General features: G+C 40.3%; 1 protein-coding gene across 1 annotated transcript; it reads right to left on the bottom strand.

Annotated features, from left to right (window-relative positions):
• Positions 1-48: 48 nt before the first annotated feature.
• Positions 49-19850, bottom strand: RAB4A (RAB4A, member RAS oncogene family). The gene is made up of 8 exons (XM_087774687.1): positions 19775-19850; positions 11801-11881; positions 10457-10571; positions 8859-8921; positions 7451-7605; positions 6425-6520; positions 4252-4412; positions 49-2884 (listed from the first exon to the last, which is right to left on the bottom strand). The coding sequence occupies exons 1-7, from the start codon at positions 19803-19805 to the stop codon at positions 4297-4299; spliced, it is 657 nt and encodes a 218-aa protein (XP_087630813.1). The 5' UTR covers positions 19806-19850; the 3' UTR covers positions 49-2884; positions 4252-4296.
• Between the last annotated feature and the right edge of the window lie 3447 nt (positions 19851-23297).

Below are 23297 nucleotides of genomic sequence, written 5' to 3'. Positions count from 1 at the left end.
AGCAGGCAAAACTTGCACAAGTAAACAGAATTTGCTGTAAGACACCTAGAAAATCAAGAAAGATTCTTTATTTGGTGCTAGATACAAGCATTAATTAAATAGTGTAGGCCAACAGACTCATTAAAAGGCAAGACATTGGCTTTAATAAGACATTTAAATCTTTTAAAGGTCTGAACAGCTAAAGCTCCACATCTAATAAATCCTAGGTTATAGGTACCCAGTATTATTTCATGTAAAACTCCGAGCCATCTTGCTTTGGTAAAGTACAAATTTTACACTAAAAACATAATCATTTAACCTATTTATCACTTACTGTTTAGGTGAGCTGGGTTTGGTTTGCTGTGTGAACTATAATGCTAAAGCTTAAAATCTGCTCTATAGATACAGGGCTGTTATTGGCATGATGTTTATTTTCAGAAATAAAATGCCCCAGAAGAGAACCAGTGAACAATATAGCTTGCACTGGTGAAAGCTATTGCTTCCAACAGTATTTCCCTCAGGAGTTGCCATTTCAGAAAGTTTCCTTTTAAAAGGTCAGTGAGATGCAGCATAGAAAAGGTGGTGGTACTACAAAACATGCACATTAACCTGGTTGATGTGTATACAGTAAGAGTATATGTTAAAAAAAAGAAGGTAAAATATGTCAAAACTCATTATAATGACACTATTGTTTCCTTCCAGGTAGGAAGGGGACAGCTTAAGACAGTTTGTTACAGAAAGAATAAAACTGTGCTTACTGCTTCTTAACCACAGACACTTGACAAAAATGATCATAAGAACTGAGTGTACAAAAGAGGCCAGTCTTGCATGTAAAGGGAAAAGGAGCAGAAGAAGTATAAGAAATCCCTGCCAAACCCCTAAAATTTCTATTTAAAAGCAACAAAAGTGGTAACAGTCCCCCACTCCTTTCAACTGCTAGTGTAATAATGGAAAGGAGTTTTGATCGACAGCCAGTGCCACTTCAACCATTGTAACAGTGACAGGAGAGACCTTTAGCTTTACTTGTGCTATGTCCCAGCTGATCAATAAGTCCTCAGCTTTCACTTTTGTCAGTGCACCCAGAAACCTGTTTAGATTGTAGTAAGGGGGGGGGGGGGGAACAGACTCCCCAAAATCTCATCTTTTCCCAGCATTCCAGTACTGGTTTGGGGTTTCAGAACCAAGACCTTTCCCTCCCCAACTCTGGCAGAAACACAAGGTGTCTCAGTTAATAACATGCCATTTGGACTGGTGGAGGAGACAACTCCATCCAACAGCTACCTCCCAGGACTTGCTTTTGGTAATTCCTTCCAGTTCTAAGTAGTGGAAGCCAAAACAAATTGAGTGAGGATTAAGACAGGTAAGTTTCTTTGGAGTTCTTTGATGCTGTGGTAAATGCACAAGTTAAGCTGCTTCAAAAATACTTTACACTCTTAGCAGTACTTGGGAATAATCATTATCAGTTATGTAACAAATCCAGTCCTACATATAACAAGATACACAGGAGAGAGAGATAACACAGAAGTCTTTGGACCCAACAGCCTTTTTAAAACTAAACCTAGGCTTTTCAAGTACAAAGCATATTTAATTCCTTGTAATTCAGAGATGACCCAAGGTGTATAGTTTTCAGATAAGCATTCATTTGAACCAAATGTCAGGATGAAGGGAATAGTTTTAAACATAATTCCAATTCCATGAAAGATGGTATGCCTCTGCGTAGCATTCTTGCTTTGTTCTTGTGCTTTAACTGCCCTCTAAATTACAGCATCGGTTTAGTTTTTAAACATGCATTTGCCAAGTGACCCTTAAAAAGATTCATATAGAGAAAATAATAAAGCATGTATGACCTTGGAATTTCAATACTGGGTTATGATCAAATTAATTATTTTGTTTTAATTTGCACTTCCAAGGAGACATCCCATTTCTAGTTATACAAGTGACTAAGTAAAAACGTCACTAGTGATTTCCACCAGTGCAAGTGAAACTGCCCGCCTCAATTGGTTGAACGCAGCTACCTCCAGAAACACGAGCTCGGTTCTGCAGCTCCTTATCTGGCAAAACAAAAGCCTACTGTGATAATTCTCCATAAGCTCATGCCCCTGCCCTAGAATTACAACACACAGAGAAGATGCACAGTTCTGTTCACACATACATTCCACCTTCATGATACCAGTGCTTTACAAAACATCAGGACTAAGAAAAAAATCCAAGTCAGTCAACAGCCATTTGAGAGACTTTAAAGTATTTGTTCTAAACTTTTAAAGTTTGATAAAAGACCTTCAGAAGTTACTTAAGTAACTGTGATAAAATAGGATATGTGAACATCAATAAAAATTCCTTTTCCAACTTGACATATTAGTAAACATAAGTATGGGTCCTAACCATATGTTGAGAACCAGTCATGTCAACAGCTGCTTAGAAGGTGGCAAACTAAGTAGGAAGAAATAAAACAACCTCTCACTGACAGTGCCAGTGGTTATAAACTATTGTGCAACAAACAAACATGACAAAGCCTACCTCAGTTAAATTTGTTTATATGATAAAAAAATAAAATATTAAACCGCTTGTAGTGCAACACTCTATCAGCATACGTAAGTATACCATGCTTTGTAAGTTTACTGTTACATTATTTACAGTATATAGCAATGCTTTAAACTAGAGGTGAAAGAACAAAAATAGGTAATGGAAAATGTTTACATACAGGTATGAGTCTTAATATCGTCCACCGAATTATCAAGTTTGCTTTGCAGACTTTTGTGTCACGTGAACATTCCTGCCCCACAGCACACAGTACACCTTTCTGTCAGCAGTGGTCTGCTCTGTCTGTAGATACTGGAAAGATGTTTCTAAAAACTGCATAGCCTTCAAGCTTTTCTGTTTCTTCAAACACCATTTGCAAAGACAGCTGTAAAATACACAAGAACTCCATCAATTATCTACATCTGATCAATCTGAAAACTCAGCTCCTGAAATAAGATCGATAACTATTCACTCCTGTAGAGCTGTACCAAAGCTGAACTAAATTAATGTCCTTTTCCAGCAGCCTCTTAGTTGAAGGATGACATTTTATAGAAGGAAAACAAGGGAGAAAAGTAGTTCAAGGATTCCTATCCGTTATTTAAAATTCTGAGCTCTAATTGGGAGCTAAGCGTCTGGAATATAGACCAAATATGAGAATGTAGAATTACATGCTGCCTTATTTAACATTCTGTAAAGCTTCTGCTGGTGTGCACTGCTCAAACTGATGAAAAATGAATACAGTAAAAATGATGCAGTAACTATGCCTGCAGTACTTGTTAATTTGATATCGCTGTCCTTGTATTAGAGAAATAAGGATTAATGGTATCAGAATAATTAACTACACAGCAATTCCTTAATTACCCTCACTGAGTGAAGGAGAAAGGACTGTCCTAACAGACAGACACTTACATACTGCAAGGAGTTAAGTAAAATCAGCGAATACTGAGAGGTGTCTTAAGGACAACTGTTTATAAGAAAGACCAACCGCCAGACTGTTCTTCCGAGTAGGTTATGTGACTTTTAGCTCTCTTCCCCTACTACTGCTAAAGGGAAAAATCTGTTCCTCACTTCCTCTGAAGGATGTCTTTGGAAGACAAAAGACTGCATACCCATTCCATAGGCTGCAACAGCCCTAGAAGAGCTACTTTAGATGACAACACTGCTTAAGCAGCAAATACTACTATTCTCTTGTTGACGTTTCTGCTCATAGCAGACAGGAATCAGAACCACTTTGGGCTGGTTTTAGGCGGGGAGGGGGAAGTGGAAGTTTGAAATCCAGTATTATCTTTAATTTTCAAGTCTCAGTCTTTAAATGTCGTATTTTCAGAAAAGACTATATAATACCTTTGGACAAGATACTGCACCATACATTTTGTGAATTCTCATTTCTAGTAATATTTCTCCATGATACAACACAAATGATTTGCCTTCTCTACAGTGCATTAGGTAAGTATTAGGGCAATAATGCATTTCAGGAATACAGAATTTTTCAATGTTTTCCACAGCGTTACTCAGAGTAAGCAAAGATCTATAAATACTTCAGTAAGAGCACTAGCCTTGCTTTTAGTGGGCAGATGGTAGAAGAAAAATCAAAGTATATATATAAAAAAAAAAAAAGCCATTCTACTGTGCATTATTTCACTATATTCTATGTTAATTTACAGGCTAACTGTGAAAAAGCCAAGCGCTCGATACAGCACATTTATGAAATATGGTAATTTACCCAACACCCTGAGATTTTTGTAACCTTACCTTTTGTATGTAAAGTGAGTATTCGGGATTTTGTGTTTTGTTTCTTTAACACCCACATTCTTGAGCACTTTGTGCTTGTGCTCTACGTGGTGATCTCAGCTGTCTCAAGGCAGCATCTCCATACTGAATACCTGAGCCCATTCTTTCAGGATCCAATTCTCCTGATGAGAAACAAAATGGTCACAAGAAGATAGATCACTTGCAAATAATACATTCTAACTTAACTGACAACATTAGATAAAAATGCATAATGATATTCTACTCTAGTTATGGAAAGATCTATTGCAATTCTGTTTACTTTTAAGCAATTCCAAACCCGTATCATTTTCTCCTGTAATTTCAACCATCTGCCCTTAATCATAATGAAAAAGCAGTCTGTCTATGAGTTAAGCTGGTACAAGACATGTATTTGCACTAGCTACTTCTAACAAAGGAAATGTCCAAAATGTTTTCTGTGAACACTGTTAAAAAACACCTGCTTTCAGAGACTAATATGCAAAGAAAGAAGTACTGTAGATACTAAGCCAAACAAAAATGGATCAATCTGACAGCAGGATTCCATAAAGCACTGCCCCCAGAGGAAATTATCTCAGCCTTCCCCACTTCTGGTATCCATTTCTGCCTACTCCATACCCTGTGCCTTCAGAAATGTTCTTATGGCTGTATGGCGGACTGGCCAAGATTAGAAACATTTAGTTTCTTAAAAAAAAAAAAAAAAGAAAGAAAGAATCCCTCTGAATAATTCAGACCACTTATTCAGGTTCATTGCACACATACGCACCCTCTGTAAGTTAACAGATGGCAGCATGTTGAGGGGACCAGTTGATAGCTCGGGGGTAGGGCTGTCATTCAGAAAAGAGCCTGGCTGAACTAGAGGAACAGGCCAGCAGGAACCTCATGAAATTCAGCAGCTACACATGCAGAGCTCTGCACCTGTGATGGAAGGAACAGGCCCAAGCACTGGTACAGGCTGGGGACTGACTAGGTAGATAGCAGCAATTGGTTAGCACTGGGACACGTTGCCTAGAGGGGCTGTGGAACCTCCATTCCTGGAGCATCTCAAAATGTGCCTCGACAAGCCCTGGGCAACTTGCTCTCACTTTGAACCTGAACACGCTTTAAACAGAAGGCTGGACTAGAGACCTCCATAGCTTCTTTCCAGTCTCAATTTCTCTGTGATTCGATGCATGTGTGCTGGCACAAAGAAAACAGTAGCAGCTCACAGAAAACAGGACTTACTTCTGTTGTGGTAATGCCTCTTTGAATCAGTCATGGAACTACAGTATCATAAGAAACTAGCTATACTTTGCTCTTTGGTTTTTTGTTTGTTTGCTTGTTTAAAATGAAAGGTGATATTTGGCATTGATTTGATGCAGTAATCAGGAAATTCCCATGAAAATACCATATTCTTTTCATCTAAAAATTTGTGTTTGGCATTCAAAATGTGTAATTAGAGTCTGAGACAGACTTTTCAATATGGCCAATATTTCAATATGGCCAAACTTTGAAGATATCAAACAACTAGAAGATAAGAGAGGAAAACTGGAATACAAATTAGCTGTAATGACACCTAACACTTAGGAGCCTGTCTCTGATGGAAACCTGCCCACTTGTGCTGAGAAGCTTCTGGTTTATTTCTAGATCTGCAAAAGTAAAACTGGTTTCAACTGAGAGGCAGGAAGGTCACTGCAGAGAAACACAGTTGCTAGGAAACATCCCTGAAATTTTCAGTATTATTGTTCAAATTCTCCTGACTGTATTTCCTGCTACATATGAGAAGCAGCATTAAAAGTTATGTCTGCCCTGATCCTAGGTTTTTATTCGGCATTGCTAAAACTGTCTAATGTCAGGCTTGATGTTTGTAGGGACATAGCAACCCACAGAATGCACAGCCTACACTCAGTTGACTGTTAAGGTAAACACTGTGTAAAAACATCCATAATTCACACCACCTTGCCTTTTAGATATACAGATCTGACTTAAGACATCCATTCCTATTAAAACATATGGGAAGCAGCTATAAACCAAATGGGTTATTTTACCACAATGAAATTTTGGTTCTTTGGGTTAATTCTATTACAGAACTTTGAATGGCGATATTTCCATGTGTACTTTTAGTTTTCAGAAAAAAACCAAAACCAAAAACATTAAAAGAATAAAAATCTCAATTTACCTGATTCAATTTTATTGAGTATTTTTCTTGCACACTGTACAAAGGCCTCTTCAACATTTTCGCCCGTTAGTGCACTTGTTTCCAAGAACATCAGCTCTGCATTTGACATCAGAAAAACAATCTCAAAACAAGTCTGGAATATCTGATATTATAATTCAAAGCATGAAAGCTAGGAACAATAAAAGTTTTCTTAAGGAGAACTACTGTCAAATAGTATGGTCCAGAAAAATTAGTTTTTGATGGCAAAACCACAAAAAACTTCCTCTGAAATGTATACATTAACCCTAGAAACTTGGAATCCAAAGACAATAACCTGGGCTGTGCATGCAAAATAGCGCATGAAACCAAAGAACTTCATACAGTTTCCCATTAATAGAAAGTTATATGCAAAAGGACAGCCAGCCACAGTTGGTAGAAAAGACTATTTAGAATTGATTTATAAAAGCAAAACCAGATTTTATTGATGGGAGGACAGAAGCACGGAAGCTCAGACTGAGACTGGCTTTAGCTGCCACAGAAATGTGTCCTCAGACTGGAAATTCTGAATACTACAGACCAGGTAATAGTCCTATGGATCCATGCCATCCACTGAGCTCAGTTTCCTATGAGTAAAACTCATTGCTTCCAATTGCAGCACACCCCCATCCAACCTTGTCCATAATCTATAGAATCTGTAAGATGCTGAAACCTAGGAAATCGTGCTCTTCATTTCCTCCTCAGCCCTTTGGAGGCAAGGCAATACCTGAAGTTGTATTACATTCCCTAGGGAATATATCTTCGCATAGAAGGTGTTCGTTAAGCAGCAGCTGTGACTGGAAGAGTCATTGTTAATAAGACTTAAATAGTACGTGTAGGTCTCACTGCAGGCGTTGTCCTCTCTCTGTGCCTCATGCACTGACAGAATTCTCTTTTCTGTAGGTATCTGACAAGGTACAGTGGGCAAGGTACTCCCTAACTGCACAAAACCCCCCATTATTTTAAGTATTGAGATCTTTGAATGCTACATGAAGATATCGTACTACTTACCATTTTCTTGTGCAAACCGGGATGCTTCTAAAAAAGTAACTTCACGATCTGCATCAAGATCCTTTTTGTTTCCACACAGAATTATCACAATATTTTGACTTGCTAACATTCTTGCATCCGTCAACCAATTAGTAAGTGCATTGTAGGTTTCCCGGCTATGTAGAAAACAACATCCTTTATTAGAACACACTTATTTCTAGTGAACAGATCACTGAACTAAAGCTCAGAAGGCAAATCTGTATTTGTGGCAAACCACAAATTTTTGCTATTCAGGCAAGTCACCTACATATCTCAATATGCCAGCTATGAACTGGGAAGAGTATCAAGTTCCTTCATGAAACTATTTAAGAGCTTAAAGTTTTTAGAAAGCAAAATTAAATCATCCACAACATATAAATAACAATACACAATTATAAAATACCCTGTTAATGCAAAAAGCTAAAATTTTAAGCACTAATCTAGTTTCAGCCTTTTGTGCATGAAATTTTGGGATAAAAGAATGAGTTCTTGTTTAACATGGAATTCAACTGATACTTAAGTTTCAGGTGGGACTGTAAGAATTTACTACAGTTGTGGAGAATTACCTGCCTGAACTTTCACAGTTGTGTCCAGACAAATAACATCTCAGGCAGTTACCCTGCACACACCATTAGCCATTGTAGTGGTGGTCAAAGATAAAGCCTTCAAGTAGGAAGACTGACAAATGAGTCCAACTCACCTTAAGCACAAAACACAGATTTCAAAGACTGCTCAGAGGAGAAGAGTCCACTCACAGGACAAAAAGCAACAGATCTAGCAAATTATGATTAGCCAACACGAAACTTATCTGCCAAGTACCAGTCAATGGTGGCCAGGAAAAAATGTGGAAATGTGTAATGGTAATTCTATTGGCTGCCTATAATATTAAAATATTAAAAAATGCAGCGATGAACTGAATTTTGGGCTTGTTGTTGAGGAATGTGTAGGTAGAGCGAGCTTCTCCAGAGGCTGACCTGTTATACCAGCATACTATTAAGCAGATTCCACAAATAGGTGTGTACCACCTTGGTTAAAAGTGGCTGAAGTCTGCTCTGTTTCCTTTGCAAGGCTTGCTGAGCCGGTGGTTGCATGTAGTCCATTAGAACAGCTACTGGTGCACCAGTTTCCATGTATTTGTCTAACCCTTTGAGACTGTTTACATTTATGACATTCACAATATCTCATGTAAGCAAGTTCCAAAACTTAAATACACACTAAAACAGAAGTATTTTTTACACTTATTTTCCTTTCTTCCTGCCCATTCTCCATTAGAGGAGAATCATTATGCATTAATTGAGAATCCTGCCCATTATCCATCGGGGGAATCATTCTGCATTAAGTGTATCTCGTAGTCTACAAGCAAAAGAGTTGTAGGTAAGAGCTTTCTTACCTGGTTATATCATAGACAAGCAAAGCACCTGCAGCTCCTCTATAGTAACTCCTTGTTACAGACCTGAAATAGAATTACATATGTACATTTCTGTAATATCTTCATTGTTTCAAATCTGGGTTAATATAACACAATCTGTATTATGAAACAGAATTCTCATTTACATATTTAAAATAAAATGTGTGTTTTAGACAATGTTATCAGCTGTGCACCAGCAGACTATTTACAACTAGACTTTTGACGAAGCAGTTTCACTAAGTATAGCTGTACAGGGATTCTCAAAGTCCATTATGACCTGTGTGCTGCTGACGCTACAATACCATCATACTATATGGCCTGATACAGAACCGGGAGCTGATGGTGGTATCTGTGGCATGAAAACAGCATAATTAACTTATGTTTGAACTCTCAGCAGTGAGGAGAGAATGAGCAATGTAGCTGTAATTGAACAATTTAAGATTCCTTAGGCTGAAGAGGAGGAGGCAAGGAAATCAAAGCAAAGCATCCTTCAAAAGGTAGAGGAAGGAGAAGAAGAAACCTGCTAAGTATGCAGGGGTGTGATCAGCCTTAAAAAGAAAAGAATTACATAGGTTATAAAAAGCAACAGGAAAAAAAGGACCTGCAAGGCTGTGAATACTTTGAACCTGAAAGAGCAGAATTTGCACAAGCCTCTGAAAGTACAGAGCCTCCAAGCTCCTCCGAATCCCAGGGTATCTGGCCAACACACTGAAGAGATCTCATTAATGGAGACTACATAGCACTGCCCAGCTTTACCTAGTCACGGATATATGCAAAGAACTTGTCTAATAGAGGACATTTACCTCGATTGCTGCCCATTACTCAGACTTCTACCACCATACTCATCTTTGTCAACCACTGCCCCCCCTCCCAAAACCAAAGAAACCTCACACACACACACACCCCCTAAAATATAAAAAAACCTGATGTCCTATTTGATGGTGAATGTACTCAGGAATACATTGGATCTTTACTGAGTTTGATCTATGCCTCAGATGTAGGACACAGTTAAAATACAGCATTAAAAGTACATTAGTGGTTCTAAGCTGACAAATACATTGCTTTTTCTTGAAGAGCCTTTCTCCACTTCTGAGAAGTGGAGAAAGGCATGGGCCAAGTGAAGAGATCTCCGTCTTTCTAGAAGTGTATGTAGCCAAGTGAACTTGACAACTAATTTGTTTCCCTCTAATAAAATAATATTATACTATGAAATTGTTCTCACGCAGATTTTGAACAGCTTACAACTTCCTGGCATTTACTTATTCCAACCAATAGAAGGTCTTCTAAACACAGAGTTAAGCACACACAGTTAGTTAAAAAACCTTAACTATCACAGAAAATACCCAAGGAAAGAAGGGCAGAACCTCAGATCCTGCAAGGCAGCATTGCTTTACTGAAATCAATGGATCTATGTTGCCATATCCAAATTGGAAGATCTGGCCTAGTTAATACTATGAACGTAGGCAAACAGTTCCACTGACCAAGAAACTATGCCTACTTATAAGCAGGGATAAATAATACCCAACACCCATAGCAACAACTTCATAACAAACACTTAATAAAATGATTGAAAAGGGTACCTGAATCTCTCTTGTCCTGCTGTATCCCATATCTGCAATTTTACATATTTACCACCAACATTTACGATCTTTGAACCAAATTCCACTCCTATAGTATGATTTGAGTCATCTTTGACTACAAAAAAAAGAAATAAAAACAGGCTTATTTGGAGAATATTTAAAGTGAATAATTATTTTTTACATAATCCAATTTAGGTATAATCAAAACTCCTCAGTGTTCAAATTACGAACTACTTCCTGAACTTCAGATTCAGTGCCACTCTTAAGTCTACTGCCACCATGCAGAAGTAAACAGTCTTACAATTTTTGAACAGCTTATATGATTCAAAATTACTGCTAGAAAGGCCTGCCTCAATCAAATCATTCCCTGTTCACACTAATAAATGTACACTTTTGTACACTTTCTTCCCCCAGTTTGTTTTCTAATACGTTGATGCAATTTAAAATTAAAATTTATGGAAAAGCAGAACACAAAAAGACACAGTCTTGCCCATGAATAAGCAAGAGCTACTTCTTCTTTAAAGTACAAAGTTAAGATACTTGCTTTATGTACACTGCTGATATCACAGATTCTCAGCAATATACAACTGCCCATACTAGAAGCAAGGTCACGGTTCAAGTTCGATCACAGAATCATGCCATCTTCCTTAGTGATTACACATTATTGTCCTAGAGCTATTCCTAGATAAGGTGAATTACTATTCAGCTGAGAAAGCTAACAGTCACCTTAGATTTACAAAGGTTTCCAAATGCATATTATTTTTGTTTAATCATGATGTTAAATGCACTACCCAACAGGAAATTTTCTTTATATCATCTATTCATCTCTAAATAACATTTACAATGGGGTCTCTACTACTATTTATCACAGAACACAGTCCTTGACAAAGAACACAGAGTGTCTATTTACTTAGAAAGAGACTAGATGCTGGGAGATCCGAGTTCTGTCCAACAGGCTTTCTAAATCTACTCAAGCAATTCAACTTTTCTTTCATCTGCTCAGTATTTTTTCTGAAAGACCCAAGTCTCTACTATATATCTAGGGAAGCTTATAGCTGCAAGACATAATTCTCATAAAAAGTAAGTGTATTTTCATCAACATCCTGTTGTATTTATTTGAGAGTAATACAGAATAATGCTTAATATCAGGTTTTTTATTAGAGGCAAACAGTGAGCAGTAAAGATAGACAGCATGGCTCTGACCATAATTCTCAGTCAAAATCCTCATCTATACAAATAAGAGAATTATGGGAACTTCCATACAAAGAATAGATACTCATGTAGGCAGAGCCTTCATCTGGTACAAAGCAATGGAGAACTCTTACTATGCTGACATATACTTACATTTCTTTTCAATAAATTGATGTAGTAAACAGGATTTTCCAGTTCCAGCATTTCCTATGACCAAGAACTTAAACAGGAAATCTGAAGATTGAAAGAAAAAAACAATTGATAAATTTTAGTACGCACTCATGTTTTTGCCACCAGACCAAGTACGCGAGCCAGCTATTCTCTAGTAGCTGTTATTTCAAAGAGAATGGAATACGTGACAAAATTAGCGAAGTAACAATAAATCTGAAGAACAACCTAGTGTATTTAATAGCGATGTTACAAAGTACGAGCTAAGAAAGCTATTTGTTTATGGAGATACAATAATGACAGGAAGAGATGAAAATGGCTGAATTTTAATTCAGTTAAAATAGGCTGAATTACAGGTATATGGTTGCTTTGTATTCCAGCAACCTGTTTTAAGGGTATGTAAGCTATTAACTATAGTCAGTACAAATGCCCTATATGATGATGTCATTTCTTAAAATCTATGGGTTTGTACCTTTAATAATTTTTGGGTTTTTTTATTTTTTATTCACATTAATTTGAACTTCTCTACATTAACTGCTTAATACTCATACTTTGTTTTAATACTTGTAAAGCTGGAACAACTACAATATTTTTCTACAAAGTTTACAGGCAAGAAGTAAATTTTACTTTTTCTGGGATGCCTGCTTTCACATTTCCTCCACATGGTGAATTAAGATACAGGTACTTCTGGCACTTTACCTATTTATGAGCCATTTACGTCAGTGTGCATTAGTAATATATGTATTCAAGACTTATGGTCCATTTGTATTGTTTTAACAGTTACATATAATGCTTTAGTACTACCTCCCCAGATCTGCTTTCAGTTTGGCTAAAGACTGAAGAAAGCTTCTTTGTCTTGCCACTCTCAAATATATACACTCTGATAAACCCTGATTAGAAAGTTTACAATTGTTTCCCCTAATATACAGCCATCAAGGCAACCCTTACAGTTTGTGCAAGAGTCACTATTTATTTTTCTACCAGCAGCAGCTTTTTTCACAGTCATAGAATCATAGAATGGTTTGGGTTTCTCATATGGTAAAAAAAATTCCCACTGCTGAAAAGTCAACAGCAGAACAGAGGGCTATGAATCCTGGGAATGTCCACCATCCTTTGCCTTCACCTGTCTTCCAAATTTTATTCATAATTAGGCAGTGTTTTACTACGGATTTTTGCTTTTTTACATTTTACCTTTGCATGATTTTTCTTCTTTCAAATGTTGTAACAGGCTTGGTATAGATTCTGTATTCTACCCTCCTCAGAAAGAGATTGCTGTTTCTTGCTCACAAATACGACCATTTACACGCTCAAGACATTCTGTTCCAAACTCCTCTCATTCTTCACGCCCCCACCCAGCTGCTCACGCTTTCTGGATGAAAAAAAAATAGTTACAAAAAGGATTCTGCTTCAGGTTGTGAAAATTTTGTGTGTTATCTCCTGTAAAGAAGGGCCCTTCATGTCATCTCAACTGCAAAACACGACGAAGCTGAGAATGCTTCATTCTATCAAATCTTCACTATTAGTATGAAATGTAGATATCATAAATAGCCCCAAAAGTGTTAGGTTAAGAAAAAATTAATCTCTGAAAGAAAGCCAAATTTCTCTTTTTATGGACCACATATCACTAGTTAGCTGCCTCGTGTACCTTTTTGTATATTTAAACTACTGTGGGTGTGTGTAATCTCACTGGTTTTACCACTTTCAGAAAGTTCCTCAAAATGCGACATGTTCTGAGACACAGTCACAATTAAAACAATCTGTTTCTGGTCTCTGCAGTTTTTCCAAAAATAAATCTGAAATCCAGTTAAAGCTGGTTCTCCTATGTATCTGGTGAATGCTGTTTGTCAGATTTTCTTGTTAAAAACGACTACAAAATCCAAGTCTACCTTCCTTTTTTCCATGGAAGACTCATATTATTGATAGCAGTATAACAGCTACTGCCAAACTAAACCAGGAAAAGAATAAACCCAAATCTTTATTCCTACACTAATTTGCTCTGTGATTGTAAGTACTGGTTGTTAAATGTGGTTCATGAAGCCATACTTGTGCAACCCACGAAACCACGCTAAACAGCAAATTTAACACCCTGCTCCGTTCTGTGCAGAGAGGCTGTAGGCCGGGGAGAAACTGAACCAACAGTGTCGCTGTCAGGGACTGATCTGGAAGAGCTTCAGAACAGCACTGTATTTTTCCTGAGGTGCTTTAAGTTGAGGTACTTTATATTTTGCTCTGAAAGCAAGAGTGATATTTGGGGATTTTCTGTTCATGGCTTTAAATTGATAATGTATTCTAGCAGCACTTTATAATAGACTCCCAATTCCTATCAAGAATCTATTGTGCCAGACAACTTTAAAAGGGAATATTTCCTATAAATAAATCACTTATATGCCAATTCAATACCTGCTTACTTAGTAGACAAAAAATATATTCCCCGCTGGCAAAACACCAAACAGGTTTTCTAAGGTGAACCTTGAAACTGCAGTTACAATTCACTTGTTTATAGTATGAAAGTAAGAAAAATGTGTTTTATTCCACTATAGAATGGAAATATCAAAATCTTACAATAAAAAAAATCAAAACCTTTCTGCACCAAAGGAGGCAGCAATGTTTCCAAACACATGTAGATTTGTAGAGTAAATGGCACTTTCAAGTTACATTCACAAACGTAACTGTGCTTCTACCAGGTTAAACTCCAATTTTATGTAAATTGTTCAAAATAGCAAAAGGCTTTTAAGACTTATGTTAACAGTTTATCCACAAGCACTGGATAACACGCTTCAGGAAATACAGAATACTTTGCATATTTAATCAACTGCAAGGAAGGACAAGAAAAGGGATTTGCCAATACCAAAAGTCACAAATATCCATATTTAAGAAGTTTTTAAGTTCACAGCCTAGCATATTAATAAGTAAGATAATACGAGGTAAGAACAGGGAGAACATTTTTCATTTTCTTATTCTGGAACTTCTTTCTTATAACGTCATTCTGTATGATAACAGGAACCACATCAATTACATATTTATAACTTTTTTTATTGCTTGATTTAGGAAATGAAATATCTTCTAATATGTATGTTGAACTGTACAGATGTATCTAAAAATTTAGCACACTTCAGAAACACAGAAACTGAATGAGACTGGACAGATTGCTTCTTTTAGCCCAATTGTAACATTACTGTGTACTCACACTCGGGGAAAAATTTTTCCATCTTCATTCTTTGCAATTTCACCAAATGCAACTCATATTCTACTGTCTGCACTACCACTTAATTGCTCTAGTTTTCCTTTTTGGTGTCCTCTTCCCAGGGGAGTTAAGTCACTTCATTGCATGGCTTTTTTTTTTTTTTTTTTTCTTTCAATTGACAAAGCAGCTCTGAGCTCCAACATTCCAGTTAGCTGCCAAGGCTGTCACCCTAGAGAAGTTTTTCTTTTGAATTCCGTTGTTCCTCCTTCATGGAAGAGCTGAAAAGCAAGATCTTTCAGATGTTACAAACGCTTTCTACCATGCTGGCTACTGAAAAGGTCTAGAAAAGTTGAAGTACTTTGCCTGTAAATAAGATCATCATTATACAGAAAGGATTTAGGAAGAAAACTGAACTCTGCCAAAAGGAAAAAAGAGTTACAAGACATGCAAAGCATAAAGACATGAAAGATAGCATAGCATGGCTGTTTAGGGAAATAAGGCAATATAAAGAATCAGCTTACTCCCCTCTGTGAGCTACATGCATCACCTGATCCCAAACTGGGTAGCGGGTACAGGGAACAAAACTCATTTTCTAGCACAGGTGACAAGGAATAAAACTGTGGCTCCACCCCAAAGATGCACCGGCAGCTAAACTACATGTTTGGGGGGGTGGGGAGGGAGGGGCAGCTGAGGGGAAAGGAGAAGGGAGACAATTGTGGGCTTTGACTCAAGTACCAGCAAAACCAGATGGCTGATGTGGAAACCACCCCCAGACACCCAACCTCCTCCTTTGACTGAAGTTTACTTCAGCAGAAGGAAAAATTGAACAGCTTCCGAGCTACTGCACCTTAGTCTTTAAAATGTAATGAGAATTAAATTGTTTCTTATATGCTTGCTAATACAGAAGAGGGGGGAGGGGGGGGAAGACCAAATTACATCCCCAGTCTCAGTTTGGTCTTCTTCCAACTCCTTGATAAAGAATAGAACTTATATTCACTAATGCTGACCCTTTGGAAACTCTCTCCTTCACGCCATGAAAAAGTCTCTTCTAGTAGTCAGACATCTTCTATTTTGCAGCAGTCTGCATAAGGAAAGAGTGCTCTGAAGCACTGCTACTTGCATATGCTGCCTCTAAATGAGAGAAAAGAGGACCTCCTCTCCCTGCTTACTCCTTTCTCTAGCAATAAGAGTTAACAAGATAAACAGGTCAAACAGATAAACCTGGTTCTATTCCAATTTGCATAATGAATGCTTGAAAGGGGGAAGATCTGCTTCCTTACAAGCAAGAGAGCTATGCCCTCTAAGCAATAAAATCAGATTTGAAATAAACTGAAGGCCAGGGTGACAGAGACGATCAGATAAGTGTGGGGAGGGGGGGAATGGGATGGGGAGAAAAGAATGAATCAAATTGTCCAGGTCAAAAAGGAATATTTTTAAATGGACAGAAAGACTATACATTCTTTGACACTGACAGAGATGGATAAACTCATGTGATCAGACTGGCCGTAGTAGCTACTGGTAGAGAAAACACAGGGAAGTAGGGACTGAAGAGATTTGACTGGAATCTTACATGTCACATTTACTCAAAGGTAGTACAACCTTTCTTCTATCCTTCAACCACTTAAAACCCAAAGGTTGCTTTGCATTTACCTATTACAAGGGTAAGCGATTTTTAAGTCGGTCTGTATTTACCATAACACAAAACTGTGTACATTTTGCACTGGGAAGCAGGAGATGGCATGCATGTGTTGTTACACGGTAACTATCGACAGAGAGGCCACTGCGCCTCAGAAAACTTGAGTTAAATAATTTTCCTGTGAATAAGAGATTTGTTTCCAATGTTACAAGATAAACTTTTTAAAGAATGACCCTCCTCTCCCAACAGCAATAGTAAAATGTTCTTGCTAAACTTAAGTCTCAAAATTCATGGAGTTTTCTTCTATTCATGATTGTTTTGGGTTTGGCACTTTGTAAGGGAAATAAACTGATCACATAGGAAAATGATAAAGAGATTAGAAAGCTAAGAACAGAAGATACACACCCCATGAAACAGATCTACAGGAGAGAAAATATGGATTGCAAACCATGAATTTAGTGCCAAGCCTATGAGAGGCTACAGACCTCGGTTTGGCAAGAGCTAAGAATCACAGCAAGGGACAGAAACAGTTGTTAAGTCTGAGTGAACAGAAAAGGTTCAAAGCAGACAGAATTTGAGACAGAGAAAAGAACTCAGGGAAGAAAAAAAACAGGAAGAGACACGTAAATTAACTGAGGTGGATAATGAAGTATGATAGGCAGAAAGGACACACCAGAGGAAAGGCTCTTTATTTCTCATAGATTGAGAAAAATATTGAAAAAAATACCCCCCCCTTTCAAGGGGAAGAGAAGTTGAAACCTCACAGCAAAATTAAAGTCATACAAAAGTCAGACAGCCAAATGACATTAAAAAAAACCAACCAAACAAACAAAACCTCAACCACTTTCCTGAGCCTATCTGTATGGGATGAAAAAAGCTTGAGGTTACATAAGTAGAATGGGTCATAATTCAGGTGATAAGAAGAAAAATCCAATTTATCAATAAGCATCAACAAGGGCAGTAGCTACAGGGATTCCAGCACTGAGGCGATACAGTGACCACCGATCTCAGTCACCAGGGGGAAACTGCCCTAATACTTCTGTCATCCTTGATCATGATGACACGTAACAGCTGGTCAGAAACAAACCACTCCGTGTTAGGACAGCAGGCACATTAAATCCCACAGAGTTCATCAAGCACAGAAGATCCATGATTTTTTCACATCATACTGTTTACTTTGAACTGTCAATTGGGCTGCTACATATGTGGACAGGACACTGCAAAATTAGATAGTGGTTACTGTTATGGTCAGAGATGGTACAGCCATTGTTAAATTTTATGTTATAACTTAGTTTTTATTCTTCTATCTACTCTAAACCTTGACACTCTTAAGTATTCTAGCTCAGAATTTTTGCAGCTTGTGTATGAATAGAACAAACAATGAAACTCAAAAGAGAAATATACCAAGCAAGAATTAAACAAATAAAAGGAACAGACCACAACAACTGCAAACCTTCAACTTTAAGGGCTCCTTTTCTGGGACATCAAAACAATTGGAAAGTATCAACCGCTACAGTGGGCTTACAATTGCTATTTTGCATCACTGGAACAATGCAAAAAGTGTTGAAAGGTACTTGTTACTGTCATCTATTTAGCTTGCTTACTATTGCAGCATCAGAAGAGGAGAACTGCTGAAATCCTCTCCATCATCTCTGATTGTCTACCCACTCACTTGCTTAGAGACCACCAGTCCCACTGTAAGCATAGCCAAAGTTATCCCAGATCTTGATCACAAGAGTGCAGAGCATGAAGAATTAGTTCCAAGTCACATCTAAATCAACAGAGCACCCCTCTCTGGTTTCTACGTATAAGTTTTACATGTTTCAAGAAAGTATGGAAAAAATAAGCAGGGTCTTGATATGCTGACGTTCGCACTTCAAGGGCTGCCCCACACGCTTGCCTCATTTTGCCCTTTAATTCCGTGCATTTGCTGTACACTGAAGCACTGACCAGCGGTACAAAACGTCTTAAGCACTGATGACCACAGTATTGAAAAGAAACCGACTTACACAGCAGCAACAATCAGGTAAGTTAGCCTACTAGTAAGAACTCCTGATGGGTGTCGCAGTTAGCAGAGTTGTTGTGTCCGATTTTGCTGTAATTATGCAAACTATTCCTTATTTTCAAAACTCCGCTCTAAAAGTAAGAGAATGCAAGTCCAGCTCTGAAGTCTGAACAGCTACTGAAGATAAGTTGTTGCAACAAAACTAGAAAATGACAATTGAAAGGGTTTATCTCAGTATTCCATTCTGCTCTTACTCTCCAACAACCCATCATATGGACTTTGAAAACGTTTACATGTATGACAGCATTTTTATACTGCAAAATATTACAGAAAGGGGAGAAAAAGCAAATTGATTCAAGCAAACAGAATTGTTTCAAGCAAAGTTACAAAGAAGAGAAATGAATACTATTCAGTCGCTTCCCATCTCCCCCACCTAGCCAGCAACACCAGCTCTGCCCGCCTTTTCGGCTCCTCACTTCTCTCTGACGCTGACACACCCCGCCAGTGCCAGCACTCCGGCTTACTCCTTCGGATGTTTCTCCACTAGTAGTAGTTAGACATCCATGCCAACACAGGGACGTAGGAAGATATTCACTGATCTTTTTCCCCTCGCTCGCTCGCTCTCACCATCAGTTCTTTTCGATGCTCGCACACCTAAGACCAGAGGACCGGACCCGCAAACCAACGCCGTCTCCAGTTAAGAGAGGCGTGCGGCTTCTCCCAGGGGACGTGCACCGCAGCTTTCCTTCCGAATTCACTTAGCCGTAACCAGTAGCGCCTAAGCTCCCTCGCCTACATTTCACGCACATTTCGAGCCAACACCTCCGCACCACGGAGGACAACTGCGAACGCTCGCTGCCCTGCCGGCCCGGGCAACGCAGGCGGGGCAGCGCGCTGCGGCGCCCACAGGGACAGGCAACGACAGGCCGTCACGGCAACGGCGGGGAGCCCGCCTGAGCCCGGGGAGCCGCCACGGCCCGCCGCTCCGCGCCTCACGCCGCGCCGCCTCAGCCCCTGCTCCGCCGCCGCCTCCCCACTCAGGAGGTGCCTGCCCGGGCCCGGGCCCGCTCCCCCGGAGGGGAGGAGGAAGAGGAGGGTCCTCCCGCCCCGCCCCGCCCCGCCCCCGGCTCCTACCGTAGGTCTCGGACATGGCAGTCTGCGACATTTCGGGAGCGGCGAGCTCGCCGCCCCCTCCTCCTCCTCCTCCTCCTCCTCCTCCTCCTCCTCCTCCTCCTCCTCCTCCTCCTCCTCCTCCTCCTCCTCCCCCCTTGCCCGGGGACGGCGCTGAGCGGCGGGGACTCGCGGCCCGGCAGAGGCGGGCGGGCGGGCGGCCCGGGAGGGAAGCGAACGAAGCACCGGCGCCGGGCCCGCCTCCGCCCCGGCAGCAACGGCCGCAGCTGCGCACGCGCGCCCAGCCCGCCGCGCCCTCCGCCGGCGGCGGGGAGGGGGGAGCGCGAGCCCCGCCCCGCGGCGCAGCGCGGCGGGAAGGGGCCGTGAGGTGCGGCGGCCGCCGGGCCGGGTCCGCGCCTGCGCGCAGCCTCCGCCAGACGTCCCGGGTGCCGCGCCCCGGCGGCCGCGGTCCGGGCTGGACGGTGGTCGTGCGATGAAGAAGTTGCCCGCCGCTCTCGCAGCTGGGGGCGCTGCCGTCCCGTCCGGCCGCTCGCAGGCCGCCCTCGGGAGGGGTGGTCCCTCGCTTCTGGCACGTGTTAACTGTCCCGAATCTGAGCCGCTTGCTGTTGGCTTTCCTGCCAGTGAGCACGCAAAGCTGGTTTTCCCTGGTGCAGAGCCTCCCTGTGACAGTTCCTCCTGAAAACTCTGTCCCACTGCCCAGCCGCAGTCCTAAAATGTCTGCCTCAGGTTCTTCGAAATCCCCCCTCCGCCCCACACTTGCCAGCGTTTCAGCCAAAGGCTGCAAGCGTTTCAGCCTTTTGCTGCAAATCTTTTTGAGGGACGTGGTATATATAAGCTAACAGGGATTTGGGTGTTTTGTTTTGTTTTGTTTTGTTGTTTTTTTTCAGAACTCCTGACTTCACCATTGCTTTTCTTACTTCCAAGATAAACCCCAAGGAAAGTCAGATTGTTGAATAAACTTTCTGAGTGCAACAGCACTTGATTTATATTATTCTTCCTTTGATGTCTTATTAACTCCGAAGACCCCACCACAACAGCCTGTCCGTCTTTTCCCTCCCCAGGCAACGCTTCCCCTGTGTCCTCCGCATTTGTCTTTCTGCCAGTCCTTTTAAAAATTCCTCTTCTGTTACTTCTGGCTTTTAAATCCCGTTGCTCACAACTTCCCATTCTTTCCACTTCTCCATCGTCTCCCAAGCTGAAGGGAAAACTGCCTCCGCCTGCCCCAGCCGCTTCCTCACCCAGCCTGTTGCTGGTCGAAGGTCGGCTTTTAAGCTCCTACCTCGAATCGGTGAAACAACACAGCACCAAGAACCCCTCAGAGAATCTGCTGATTATTCCTGATGTCGTGGATACATAGAGACTTGCTACACTTTTCAAAGAACCAACTGCTTAATGAGTTCATACTATTAACAGGAATTAGAGGTAACATACACAAGTTCCCAAAGTTATCAGGGCCCTGATGCACAGAGGATATTGAGGTCTAAAATGCCACATGGGAGCATTTCTCTGGGGTATCTGCTCTCCGGGGCACTGGAGGAAGCTGAGGGGTCTTCACCTGAGCTGCATGGATCCCAGTGCATTGCAGACCAGAGCTTTGTGGCTGAAAGCTGTCCTCCAAAATGATATGTCTTGGTGGTAAGGTTGGGCCTTAAAGAAGTTTGGTCTAACATCACCAAATCCCTGATACATGTTGGTTATTTTTGCTAAAAAAAAAAACCCAAACAAACAAACAAAACCAAACCAAAACTGTTAACAAAAAAATCCCCCAAGATTGGTTAACACAGAGGTAGACAGATTTTGCTAGATTACTAAAAATACGTCGTTATGTCAATAACAGAACATGGACATTTAGACGTCTTGCACTGTATAAACAGTACTTTAGGCTAAGAGACAAATTAGTCTTTTCAGATCTTGTTTTTATGTGCATCTTGCAAGATGAGCTTGCCTATGTGGAGGTTATATTTGATAAATATGTCATTGTGCTAACGCCACACTCCTCTGCCTCTAACCACTCTGAATCAGTTTACATGCACATGGCACTAAAATATATTAAAACTGTAAAAGCTATCAGTAATACTGAAGAGGAAGATGGAGGCTGGAAGAACGGTAAAGCAAAGACAGAGGAACATGAGAGATTAATAGGATTGGGTGTTTCTGTATTTCTGCTTTACAGAGGAAATTAGAACAAAGGATAAAATTCTGAAATAATGAAGAAAGATTGCACTAGACTAGCAAGTATATAGCTGATACCTCAGTGATTTGAGAATATAGGGTACTGTATGTTAGTAAGATCATTCTTTCTGATTAGTCAAAAAATAAATAGCTAGAACTGACCTCATCTCTGTCCGTCTTGAGTATGAGGGTGAAGAAAACCAAAAGCCAAATGTTTAATTCATTTTCTGATTTATGGTTTCATCTGCTAGAAACTTCTGAGTCATGTAAAAACAGATATATCATGTCAAATTGTATCTGCAGATCAGACATTGAAATACTATAATTTGTTTTCCACATTAGCTTCACCACAATTATTGTGCCTATAATTGGTTGTGGTTGTGATATTGCTGCCCAGAAGGTCACATTGAGGTTTCTCTAAAAATGCTAATCTAATCTTTTACTAACCAGTGTACCATAACATTAGTGTCTGACACCGTAGGAACGGAAGAGGACCCACGAGATCTCCTCAGAGCCAGGCTCAGGATGGGGTATTCTGTGAAAGCTTTCTTCCAAAATAAAATAACCTGACTTCTAGGACCTTGCGGATTTGGACATGGCTTTTACTGACCTAGCATTGCAAGTGGCCAGATCCTTCCGTTTTCCTTTGCCGTATTGTAGGGGAAAAAAGTTCAGTCTGGAGCTGAAGTTGGGCCGTGTTTTGGATCCACCTTCCCTGTGGGCTGAGGGCTGCTGGTTGGGGCTGGAGTGCAGCTAAGGTGGGGTGGGCTATTACTTGAGAGAGTGGTGGGGCATGTCTTGGTTTGGTCTGAAGGTGGCACTACAAGGCCATACGTGGAAGGCACTACAGTAGCCTGACACTAGACGTGTATTTCCTCTGTTAGTTATGGCTGTGTGGCCTACAGCCCAATCTGAGAGTCTGAGGCAGAACGGGGAACAACGTATTCTGCTGCGCTTTCCTGTTTCTGGTGTGCTGAATATGGAAAGCAAACCACTGCATGTGGAAGCTGCAGGCTTCAGCTGGATTTGAAGCAGCAATGAATTTGGCTCCAGCAACCCAAATGAAATATGAAGACAGGTGGCCCACTGGCTTTATCTGGCCCACTGGCTTTATCTGAAAACAACTGACACCATCTGAACACTGTCATCTTCGGCTTCCGCAGAAGCTGCCCTCAACCTATGAACATGGTTGTCAATGAATGTAATTGCCGTTATGCATGGAAATTTATGGGTTGAATACTTCTAAAATCATGGCCTCATCCCTCAGCTGTTAGCTCAGAGTGATGGGAGGTGGTGAAGAAGGTGACTGCAAAGGTACATCGGTGTTGTAATTGAACTCCTTTATCTTGCCCCG

The sequence above is a fragment of the Nipponia nippon genome, unplaced genomic scaffold (assembly GCF_047370975.1).
Source record: "Nipponia nippon isolate SJK-2023a ecotype South Korea unplaced genomic scaffold, ASM4737097v1 scaffold_4, whole genome shotgun sequence".
NCBI classification, from domain to species: domain Eukaryota; kingdom Metazoa; phylum Chordata; class Aves; order Pelecaniformes; family Threskiornithidae; genus Nipponia; species Nipponia nippon.
Note: the sequence above shows the minus strand (reverse complement) of the source record. Positions and strands in the feature narration are given on the sequence as shown.